General features: G+C 39.0%; 1 protein-coding gene across 31 annotated transcripts in view; it reads right to left on the reverse strand.

Annotated features, from left to right (window-relative positions):
- NEB (nebulin) overlaps positions 1-12,559 on the reverse strand; it is a 215,745-nt gene that overhangs the window by 35,874 nt on the left and 167,312 nt on the right. For 29 of the 31 annotated variants that reach the window (XM_040475065.1, XM_040475064.1, XM_040475070.1 and 26 more), the window contains 8 exons: positions 9,840-9,944; positions 9,572-9,676; positions 8,850-8,954; positions 7,720-7,824; positions 6,336-6,440; positions 3,822-3,926; positions 3,333-3,440; positions 1,200-1,304 (listed from right to left, as the gene is read on the reverse strand). In XM_040475065.1, the coding sequence (XP_040330999.1) occupies positions 1,200-1,304; positions 3,333-3,440; positions 3,822-3,926; positions 6,336-6,440; positions 7,720-7,824; positions 8,850-8,954; positions 9,572-9,676; positions 9,840-9,944 (843 nt within the window). Of the gene's footprint in view, positions 1-1,199; positions 1,305-3,332; positions 3,441-3,821; positions 3,927-5,608; positions 5,714-6,335; positions 6,441-7,719; positions 7,825-8,849; positions 8,955-9,571; positions 9,677-9,839; positions 9,945-12,559 lie in introns of all 31 variants that reach the window. The other 2 variants (XM_040475071.1, XM_040475039.1) reach the window with 2 other exon arrangements.

Consider the following 12,559-nt stretch of genomic DNA (forward strand, 5'->3'; position numbering starts at 1 on the left):
ACTCTGTTTCTTTTTAGTCAAGGTACCTTTTGCACATAATAAAATCTGCATGCTTTTGACATGAGGGTTGCTTTTGGTGCTAGTCTATGAGGTTTCTCCCCATGTTATTATGAAATTTTTCTTTTTTTTTTTTAATTAAAAAAAATTTTTTTTAACGTTTATTTATTTTTGAGACAGAGAGAGACAGAGCATGAACGGGGGGGTGTCAGAGAGAGAGGGAGACACAGAATCCAAAACAGGCTCCAGGCTCTGAGCTGTCAGCCCAGAGCCCGACGCGGGGCTCGAACTCACTGGCTGCGAGATCGTGACCTGAGCTGAAGTGGGACGCCTAGCCCACTGAGCCACCCAGGTGCCCCATATGAAAATTTTCAAATATACAACAGAGCTGCAAGAATCTGAGAGAATACCCACCCATCCATACATTCCTGGATTCTACAATGTACATTTTACTGCATTTGCTTTTTCACACACCCATCCTGCTACCTATCGCTCAATCCAACCTCGGGACACCTACAATACCTGCCAGCCCCTAAAGTTGTCTGCTGACCCTGATAAATATATGTTCCCTCTGGCACTAGTGGGCATTCACTGAGTTATTACGGTTTCATTATTTAACAATCTATATATCTTAAAAGTCAATACTCCTCTAAATGCACAAAAATGTTTCTGTGGTTGAGGCTTTAAGATGTCCCACCACAAAAAAAGTAAGGAGTCTGTGCAGGGAGATCTGAAAAGGAGAAAGGCCTAGGCCAACCTCTGACAGCCTCAAGTAATTGAAATATGTGTGTGTGTGTGTGTGTGCGCGGGCGCGCGCACGCATGCGTGGGTGTGCATGTGTTTTCCAGAAGAAGCAAGTTCTAGGATTCAAGGCAGGAGGAGGATACAGAGGGTGGAGGGAATGAAAGATGCTGAAACACTTATTTCAGAATAAAATCTCCTATTCTTCAGCCACCTAGCACACAGGCTGAGGGGCGTGCCATCTGTCGTACAGGGTTAGGCCACCTGTGCTCTTCCCTGTCTCCTTTGTGACAACCAAAGGCAGCATTTAGATTCCAGCATCATTAATCACGCTGCTGGGGCCTAACTCTTGATCCAGACTCATTATAGCTCAGTCACCTGAAGAGATGTAAAACGAGGTCATGTGTCCTGCAGAAGCTGATAAATCCCTCATTAGACTTAGGGAAGTTTCTGGAACTTACATTGGTGTTGACCTTGTAGGCATCCTTGGCTGCTTTGATATGAACAGCATCTGGCACAATGGTGCAGTTGGACTTATTTCTTTGGTAAACTTCTTTGTATTTCAGCTGTGGGAGGAAACACAGTGACAAGGTTAATTTTTTTGGTGACCTAAGCATTTTTAAAAAATGACAAAAGATTAAAACCATGACTGTAATACATAATGCTTCTTAAGACAGAATAACCTGTTGTGAAGAAAGAATGTAGCCATGCACATTCCTGTCTCAGGTCTTAAAACTAGCTCCCCAGAATAAATGGAGTATGCTCACCAGGGTCACCGTAGGATTTATGTCCCCTAAGCTTGGCTGAAAGGGCCATGTGTGTTTTCCTTTCCCCAAATCAGAAAATCCTGAGTTCAGCACATCTTGAAAACTGCTGATGGAAGAGAAAATCCCCCCACTAGCTTACCCAGATGTTGTTAGTCTTGCCTCCTTCTGTGCCCCCACACTTCTGGCTGTTACCTCATCGTGTTGTAATTATGTGCTTACCAGTCTATTCTTCCATTAAGTTGAACCCCTTGAGGACAAAGATTGTGCACCAGGTTTTGAAAAACGAAGGAACTGATGGGTGCTGTCCACTACCATAATTGCCAGAGCCACATTTAGCAAGTTGGGCGTGTGTGGGTTTGGATGGGAGAGAGAGAATGGGAAAGCTTAGCCTCTGTGGGCTCAACAGGTACTTGCCCATCCTGGGCCTGGCGTTTCTAGCTTCACCCACTTCTGCTCCTCTTAAATCCATGCTCTGGGACACCCTTGGGGTCTTCCCACTACTTGTTGCAGAGGACTTTGGGTTTTAGTGTTCAGCCTGAAGTAAAACTGTTCTAAGGAAGCCCCTTATATCATATGATTCGTGATATAAATCACGATCATCTGCCACTTTGTCATAGACCTAGTAAATCAGTATTTTTAGGGAAAAATCCACATTTTTCATATCTCCGGTTATTGTTATAATCAGAAAGTTTGAGGGAATGGGATACAGAAATGCTTCGTTTTTCTACAGTGAGAGGGAATGGACGGCTCCACACAGAGGATCTGATAAGTGTTTATGAACCAGTGATGTTCATGTTTGAAGTACCAAAACTTATTTTCACATAAAAAACATTTTAAAAATGTTCTATACATTTCTGCCTTCATAAACAGTGCACTGGACGTAATTAACATTATTCATGGCAACTCCAGGTCAGCAGTGTGAACACATATTTACCTACCAAAGAATTCCTGTGCACCAGCCATAGTCAAGGTTTTGGGGTAGGGATGAGCTATCCTACAGTTGCCTTTACTAATCTTTCTTGTGCCCATATAGCCATGGAGTTCTTTAAAAATTTTAATCTATTTTTTAAACTAAAATGGAGATAGCCTTCAACCACAGAATCTAGCTACATATCTGAAAATTTATTAATACAATTTCTCCTCAAATTCAGAGTGTTAGAATTTAATGTTTACCTTGTTCTTCTGGGTCAAGATATAGCTTACAGAACATTAATAGCACACTGCATTTATGGCACACTGCGTTTTTCAAAATGGCCTCAACAATGCCACAACCCCTACCCACACCCCCTCCGTGCTTCTCTGCAATGTGATCGTGCCATTTGTTCATCCAAGGTGGCACTTATCTCTTCGTCCCTTGAATCTGGATATGCACCATGCCTAGCAAAATATGGTGAAAGTGACTCTGTCAATTCTAAGAGTAGCCCTTACCTGGTCTGGAAGTTTCTATCTCAGGCTCTTGGAACCCTTCTACTATGCTTTGACATGTACAAACCATATGGAAAGGACACATACAAGGGTTCCTGTCTATGCAACAGTCCAGCTCTTAGCCCATAGCCATCCTCAGCTGCCAGCTATGTGAGTGAGCCATCCTAGATGTCCTGGCCCACCTGGGCTTCAGCTGCCTGCCAACAGCACATGATGGAGAGGGTCCACCCATCTGTGCCCAATTAGTTCACAGAATCACGAGCAAAAAAAGACGATTCTTGTTTCAAGCCACTGAATTTTAGGATGATTGCTACACAGAATAGATAACTGGAAAAGGGTTTATTGTATCATGTTAGCAAGAGCCCAAGATAACAGGTGCTGCAAAGCCATTCTTGTACTTACATCACTGACTTCATCTTTGACCTTTCTGACATGCAGCAACATGGGTGTGTCGTGGATTGTGGTGTAGCCTCTGGGTTTGGCCTTGTTGTATTCCAGTTTATAAAGTATCTGAAGGAGAAGTGAAAGCAGAAGGACACAATATGGTACATCTCAATTTATAATACAATGTAATATAAAATATAGACACAATTTTTTTTGGATTTTTTTTTAGTGTACATAAAGGAAAGACAATTCTATAAACTCAACAGGTAATTTCATGCTTTCTGCTAAAGCTCCACTGCCTCTAAAATGGTGTGTCTGCCGATGTAGTTGAAATAATTCTTTATTACAAAAGAAGAGTTGTAAGCATACCAGGACATTTAACATCCCTGTCTCCCTCCCACTAAATGGCAGTAGAATCTTCCAGACGTTGTGACAATCAAAAATGTCTCTCCGTATTTGCAAATGCTCCCTGACTTTGAGAATCCATTCAGTGTTTCTTGCACTTACATCACTAATTTGTTTGTTGACTTTGGTAGTACGCAGGTGTTCTGGAGTATCCACAACTGAGGTAAATTTGTCCTTTGATTTTTCATAGTCTTTCTTGTACTTGATCTAAATTGTAGAAGAGAAGAACAAGTTAACTTGAAGTAGAATCAAGGGCTTTAACGATCTAATTTTCTTCTTGAGAGAGTCCCACAGCAAATCGTAGGATTAATACATAAGCCACAGATGTGGGGAATGTGGGGTATGGTGTCATACTTTCTCTCTTAATCCTAAGAGAAATGTTTAATATAAGTCCATATTTGATAGTGACAGTGTAATGGAGTAGCAAATAATAAGTGACATTTTCTATATTTGCATACATGTGGAAACTCAGGCCCAGAGAGGTTAAAAGACTGAACTAAGGGACACATACAGAGTGAATCTCAGAGCCAGGACTGGACCCTTGTTCTCTGGACTCTGACAGGTAATGATTACTTACAATATGCTGCATCAAATATGTATAATGTCTTAAGGCATGTATCCATGTCAAAGATGAAACAGATATCAAATAAAAAAGGAGTATACATGGTATAAAGTAGTTATCATTTTTAAAAAGACACTTTCGTAATTTCCAAGTCACGGGTTGTTTTCATGCACATAAGCTGTTTAAAGCAGTACAGATACAGAGAGCACAACAAAATTTCATGCACAACTATCTGCTGATCACATCAGGCAGGACACAGGAAAAAGTTCAGGCAAACAGGATTTTCTATGTAGACCTCATCCCCTTCATTTCACGTATTGATTTGGTGTCAAACATAAGTGATAAAATGAGTTTCTAATACAAAAGACTGATTAAAAATTGTGTTTTTTGGGGGGAACAATGGCATTTTACTAACATTATATCTGGTAGTTAAGCAAAATTATCACTGTTTTTTGTTTTTTGTCTTTTGTTTCGCTGCTTCAAATGTACCTCTCAGCATGTGATGGAAAAGTGGTGATGTGAGCTTCAACTGACCTTGTGGGAAGGCAATGTCACCAGAAACATCACTAACACGTGTGTGTGTGAGGACAGATATGTTGGAAATAACCTAGCAAATCAGCATCAAATGAGAGGCCATAAACGTGTGTAAGATTCAGAGAGCTGCCCTGCGGTCTTCATCCCTCCCAAATGGTACAGTTGTAGTGATCACTGAACAACAGGTATTAGATGATGAAAATATTATTCATATATTTTAGAAGCCATTGAATCTACTTAATTTCCTTAATCCATAAGGAACCCATTTCTTTTTTTTTTTTATTTTTTTTTTAAGTTTATTTATTTTTGAAACAGAGACAGAGCATGAACAGGGGAGGGTCAGAGAGAGAGGGAGACACAGAATCGGAAGCAGGCTCCAGGCTCTGAGCTGTTAGCACAGAGCCCGACGCAGGGCTCGAACTCACAGACTGCGAGATCGTGACCTGAGCTGAAGTCGGACGCTTAACCGACTGAGCCACCCAGGCGCCCCAGGAACCCATTTCTTGGGGAAAATATTAAAAAAATTGAAATTAAAGTTATACCAATTTAGAAATAAAGTTTAAAAAAGTCTCGGTTAATCTTACTAGGAGTTACTAGATGATGTACAGATGATGGCTGCTGCATCATCACTCTTGGCCAAGCCAGAGTTCATTTATAAAGAGTGAATATTTATGCAGCTTAATCACACGAAACCAGTTTGGGCAGGGAGCCGGGGAAGGAAATCAAGGGAAGGGTAAAAGTGAACGCCTTCAAGGCCTCTCAAACTCTTCTTCACATCATTATCAAACATTACCTGGCTCCACATGAGTGTGTTGTAGAGGGCAGTCAACATATCTGGACGCAGAATTTCATTACATCCTTGTTTCAGAAGCATCTTGGCACTAGATTTATATTTTCTCTGTTCATGCAAAGAGCAGTGAAGCACAGAAGAGACTTATGAAGACAGAAAAGAACATGGCTCTATATCCCAATCACTTCTGAGTGAAGAGATGTAGGCACGCACACTTTATGTACTCAAATATACATGTGGGTGAAGACACTAAACCCATTATACTGCCAAGTAGAACGACTGCAATACTTGCAGTTGAGCATCCGCAGTCCTTGTGAATGGGAGGTAAGATAGCTCATCCCGCTAGCATTGCCTTACGGAAAAGAAGACATCGTTGGAGTAGAAAACTCCACGACGATGTTCTGTCTTCTTTCCTTCCATGAATTTTTGTCTTTGTTTTTGCTTTTGCAACTCAATTTGCAGCTTACAATTAGACCCTCCAGAAAAATAAAGGTGAGGGGCCCCAGCTTTTCTTTTTATCTTCACCACAGCATATGTGAGGACACAGAGCATGGACTGGCACACTCAAATAGCTCATGGGCTCTTTGGGTGGCTAGACAGATATTTGAAACAGAACATCCCAATATCATAGGCAGAACCTATGACATCCTTGCAGCAGACGGAACGACATCTCATGAGAAATCTGGAGCACAGTCCTGCCTGGGCTGTCCAGCCAGCCCCATCACAGTACCTGACTTATCTGGTCGCCTGCGATCTTAGCCAGCAGATGTCTAGGCTCATCGACTACCAGGTGGTATTTATCTTTCCGCTGCTCATAATCAGCTCTGTATTTTTTCTGCTCAAACATCATATCAAATTATAGCAAGAGTACAACTTCAAGGCTACACAGAAATGTCCCAAGATAAACACTCCAGAGAACCAGAAATAGGTCATTTCTAGAGGTGGGCTCCTAAGGCATCCAGGGTAGTAACAACATGGAGGCAAAGAGAGTCAAGTGAAGATCACCTAGAGAAGGGTGGGGCTTGGGATAGATATGACTGATGACACCAAAATTGGACTACCTTGTGCGTAAACATCTTCCATCTTTAAATATGATGCCATTAGCAATGTTAGGTTTTGTGGCATCTTAAGTGAGGCACTGATGAACTACAGGTTTACTATCTAAGGCTGTGAGAATCAAAAAAGCATATTCATGGGCAAATTCTACCAGTCTTCTAATGGTAGTGAATTTGATTATAAAAGAGACCCTAGAAATCTTTTGCAAATTATGAAAACAGAAAGAAAATATATCAATACTGTCTTCCTAGGAAGCTATTGCAGTAATTCTTCAGTCATCTTGCCTGGAAATCTACTGAAAATAAACGATATCAAATTTAAAAATAACAGAAACAACACAAGATTCATATATTGAAATAAATATACTATTGGCTACATTTTCATTGTTAGATACATTTTACTAATTTTCTAAAATTGTTTTTTAATTTACATAAATCCATGGAAAATCCAAAGATAGGAAATTAAATATAAAGCCATCCAAACATAAGTTAATTCATAGCTTGCTCATTTTTGGCCATTTTAAGCTAAATTTAAATTATTGCTACAACAGTTCCAGAAAAGATTTGGGTGCAAATGGATACTTCTCTGCACCAATATGAGTAACAAATGGCACTACATTTGATAGTTATTTCAACCACTGCCATTTCTGTGCCTTGGTAAGGGACTCCAAATGAACCTTGAGCTTCTGGGTCTCCCAACGCTCCACAATATAATTTTTAAAGGAGTTCAGCTGTTAGTCAATAAAATCCTTGACCTCCTCCCTCTTGTCACCTAAAGGGCTGTGCTGCCCTATGCTAGTGCGAACAGAGGCAATGATGGCTGTGGGACCCTTACACCACTCTGGACAGTCCCTTCACTTGTTTTATTTACTGGACAGTTTCTTCCCTCTGCTTTTAGCAGAGCCCATCAGATGGTGACATTATAAGAGCCCAAATCTTTATCTTGAATCAATACTTAAATGGACTTTCCTGTCATTTTATGTATTGGGCTTCAATCAAATAACACTATAGACTTCTTAAGGGAACTGAATAGGTTGAACTGGATAATGTCATACATACCTCATTCATCAATTGAGTTGCATACTTGAAATGCTTATTGATTGGACAATCTGCTTCATACTTGAAATCTGACTTTGTCCTTTCAAATACCTCTTTATACTTATACTAGAGAAAACAGAACATGGTTACTTGATAGCAGGCTGTGATTACCTTAAGAACAAGACATGTCATTTATTTTATCGTACAACTGAGACAATTTATTCAGTGGAGGCTAACAAGCAGTTACTGAACACTTACTTTGTCTCCTAAGGCAATGAAAAGTATACCCACATGGAAACCCTAAACACTAGCCCCACAAGACATACTTTATTGAATGGATGTCAAATCCATCTTCCATTCTAGGCAAAAATACAAATTAGTTTCTTCTTTGTTTCTATATATTATACTGATTATTATTTTATTTTGTTTTACTCCAGGTGAACTTGAGGGCATTTTTAATCCATTAATTTGAAATGATTTTCCAGTAATTAATCAGATAATCATAATACTTTAAAGCAGAGGTGAACTAACATCTAAATCACCATCTGCTTTGAAATGACCCCATGAACTAAAAATATTTTTTTTTAAATAATTTTAGGGAATTATAACAAAGACTATGTGACAGAACGTGGTCCATAACATCTAAAATATTTACTATCTGGCACTTTTCAGAAAAATTTGTTGACTGCTATTTTAGAATTTAGAGGAAGTTAGTCCAACTGCTTTATTTTGTAAATAGGAAAATGAGGACAGAAAAACCAAGTTATTTGCTTCAAGTCACACATCAGATTTGTGGATTAAAATAACCCCACTTTATATTTGCTAACATATCAACTATCAACTCTAACAAGGTAAGTCACTCAGAGACACAGTAATAGGGAGGGAATTCTGAAAGGGCCATGAGGAGTTATACTGAGATGACTTTTTATCAAATTCAAATAAATGATACAAATAAATGGCGACTACAGTCAGTGAAGTTAGTACGAAGAAACTTCCTAAGCAGAGTGAACAATTCACTATGCACTCTAGCTATAGGGTCTAGAAACAGAACAGGGATGGACATGTGAAAAGTTGTTTCTTCGGTACTAATTCTCTCTGTGGGCACTGGAATATGTTACATGCAGGTGGCTCTTATACTTGAGTAGACATACCTTGCTATAGAGAGTCTTGTTCTTTTCAGCCAGAGTGAAGTCAGGGGTATCATAGGCATAGCAACCAATGCCCTTAAGCCAGGTCAGATCTTCTTTATATTTTACCTGGGAGAAGAACATCATCAAAGAATTTTACGAACCTGTCTCCAAACAGCAGTAGGTTATGGTTAATACAGGTAGGCCAAATAGCAGCTCTGACTGCTGACGTATATTCAAGTATTAAGGCAATTATTTAACAGAAGTTTCTACTAATACTGATTTCTGCTCATTTTATGGTGTACTGTTCTACATGGAGATTTTATTTTTTAATACTAATTAAAGCAGTTCAAATTAAATGGGCATATTTTCCTAGAAAGTATATTACCTCAGCAGCTGTATTTTCAGAGAGAGAGCTGAAATTTCTTTCCAGATGAGCATTGTTATGTGTCTTCATTGATTCATGAAGTTGTTCATCAAAAGATCAAAAATACACTATTTCTTAAATGAAGCATATCACTTCCAGTCATGTAATATGATATTATGCAGGTAGGTTTATAAATTTGAATATAGATTTCTCTCTCCTAAGTTAAAGTTCAGTTATTTAGCAAGGAGTTTTAGGATTTAAACATCCATATAGAAGATCTAAAATCTAGCCAAGTGTTCAATTTTTATTCAGTGTTTAATTTTATAAGTCACACGGGAATATGAATTTATATGTAAAAACAGAAGATTTTAAAACTCACATCACTGACTGCATCAGTAACTGCCCGATGGTGGAAATGCTCTGGGCGATCAGGAATGGACCTCCAGATCCCCAACTGACTCATGTAGTTCTCCTTGTATTTCACCTATGGTAAAAGCACAAAGACAGCTATAAAGTCTTACCCAACTTTAATGTAAAAAAGTCTACTTTTCTCTAGAGAGTTTTAAGAAAGGAAGAATACTTAAAAAAAAAAAAAAAAAGATGGTAGATTACTAAGCCCAACACAAGTAGAAATAGTAGGGACATACTTTACTAATGTCATCTGTGACTTTGCGATGATAAACAATGTCCAGAGCATCCTTCACAGTGTGGTATTTTCCTTTGGTCTTTTGAAAGGTTTCTTTGTAGCGTAGCTGGAAAGAGAAAAAGCACACAGATTGTAAAAAAAAAAAAAAAAAAAAAAAAAAAAAAAAAAACTACCAAATTAAATAATTGAGTTCTTTTCAGCTTGAACTCTCTTGAGTCTTCTCTCTTGAATAAATTTAGGAGAGATTAAAAAGCTCATTTTCACATCCTGGAAGAGAAAAAGGACATTGGGAAAAAAAATTGGTGAAACCTGAATAGAGTATAGAATTTAGTTAATGATAACATATCAATATGAACTCACTGGTTGTGACAAATGTACAATGGTAATGTAAGGCATTAATTAACAAGGGAGGAGAATGGATGTAGGGTATATGGGAACTCTCTGTACTATCACTGCAACTTTTCTGTACATCTAAAACTACTTAAGAAGTTTATTTAAATCTGAAACAAACAAAAAGCTAATTTGGAGGAGGAAAAAAGAAAACACCTTGTTGAGCCCAAGACTTACTAATGTATGTGGAAAGAGGAGAAAGATTTGGTTTCTCTTAGTATTAAAATGCCTTCTCCATGAGGCAGTCTTAAAATTTTATTTTATAATCTTGATCTTTGTGGTATAATCTTGATCTTTGTGCTATATTATAATCTTGATCTGTCAACATCTCTTGACTTAAACCTAAGAATATCACACAAGATTCATCCCATTTACACAAGATGGGTACTTCTCTGAGTAGTCTGTTTTCAATCTCAAGTAAGTGTTTTCTTTTGGGGTAGCTGAGCAAATACGTAATTGAAGATGACTTTTCTCCTGACATTGTAACTTTAGTTTTCAGATCTCATAAAATTGCTTAGCTCCACTTGCAGGGACAGCCACCTATACATAAGCCAAACTCAATGCCAGATACAACCCTGGTTACACTGGACTGTTTTATTTATTTATTTATTTATTTATTTATTTATTTATTTATTTATTTTTTTAATTTTTTTTAACATTTATTTATTTTTGAGACAGAGAGAGACAGAGCATGAACGGGGGAGGGTCAGAGAGAGGGAGACACAGAATCTGAAACAGGCTCCAGGCTCTGAGCTGTCAGCACAGAGCCCGACGCGGGGCTTGAACTCACGGACCGTGAGATCATGACCTGAGCTGAAGTCGGCAGCTTAACCGACTGAGCCACCCAGGCGCCCCAACACTGGACTGTTTTAAAGGTTAGAGCTATCAGCATTGGTATGAGAAAGTTCTAGGGGTGGGCTGTCCATTTGGGGCATAATGAGCCTCGGGGGCCAATTTCACTGTGCGACCACTCCCAGAGAGTGGTGATGTAGAGTGGGCTTGTTCAAATTCATATTCAACAGCTAACATTGAAGTGATAAAGATGAGGATGTCACAAGATGACTAAAAATACCCTAGGGGATAGATTTTGAGGGTAGTATATGACTTTCTTAGCTTATATTTTAAGCAAAATGTTCTGCCCCTGGACCCCTAGAGTGTAAAACCAGTGCCTTGGTATGTTGGTACGCTGCAGGGCTGAGCAACACCTAGGCCACTTCTATGGGCATTTTACGTTTAGTGAAGAGCATGCTAATTACTTTGGATGTTTTAGGAGATGCTGGCATTAGATGCTCAGCCCATTTATTGGGCCATTGGATCTTGTGCAACTGTACACCAGGGGTGGGACCTGAGGTATCCCAAAGGGTCAGGAGCCAAGGGGCTAGTCCAGTTAGCAAACTCCTTTCAGCTCTAAATGAACTGAGATATTGTTTCAATTTGCTGTATCCTTTCACATTTCTGTTTAGAGATCACTGTAATGACTTTAAGATGCCTTGAAATCCTAGAGCAATATTCTTAAATTGAGGGCTTATAGGGTTGCTTGAGATTTTGCCTGAGTTTATGTCCCAATATGCCCAATCCTCCAGGATTCTGGTTCTGGTAATGGGTGCAATGCATTTGCAGATGGGCTCTGAGATACAAAACTGATAAGAACAGGTTACCTACGTTGAGCTGATTAAATTCCTATCTTTATTAACAGGTAATCCCATTACCATTAAAAGCTAGTCACGTCCTTGATCATGTGGCATGGGAAATGAAAATCTGTCCTAATACTAATGAATGTGTCATTCTCATGACTTAGGTGGTCAAGAGAAGAAAGGGAACAAACGTTTTCTGAGTGTCAACTAAGAGCCCAGCACTGCACCAGGAATATTATGTACATTACCTTGTTTTGTCTAATTATCCTCATTTCACATATAAGAAAACAGAGTCTCAGAGAAACTAAGTAAATAACATAGAGTCATACAGTGGGCAAGTGACAGCAAGAGGATTTGAAACCATGTTTGGCTGATTCCAAGACCATGATGCTATGGACAAGTAACAATTAGTTGTCAAGTATCCCTGAAAATGCTACCAGAGAATTATTAGAAAAGGTCATAGTTTTGTCCAGAAGGGCAAGGAGAAGAACAACAGGCTTTTAGCATCTCTCAGCATTATTCTTAAGTACTGTGCCTGACTGATACTAGTTATGCCCTTTTGTGGTTTCAGTGTTGTTGTTCTCATGACCCATGTTGTGGGCCAGGTCTTTGAAGTATGGATGACTGTAATATCTTCTGTTTCTTAGGTACGATGACCTGGGCTGTCCCTGTCATAACAGAAGAAAAGAAGAAAGGG

Source organism: Herpailurus yagouaroundi, unplaced genomic scaffold, assembly GCF_014898765.1.
Source record: "Herpailurus yagouaroundi ecotype Mexico unplaced genomic scaffold, PumYag 140, whole genome shotgun sequence".
In the NCBI taxonomy this organism is placed as follows: domain Eukaryota; kingdom Metazoa; phylum Chordata; class Mammalia; order Carnivora; family Felidae; genus Herpailurus; species Herpailurus yagouaroundi.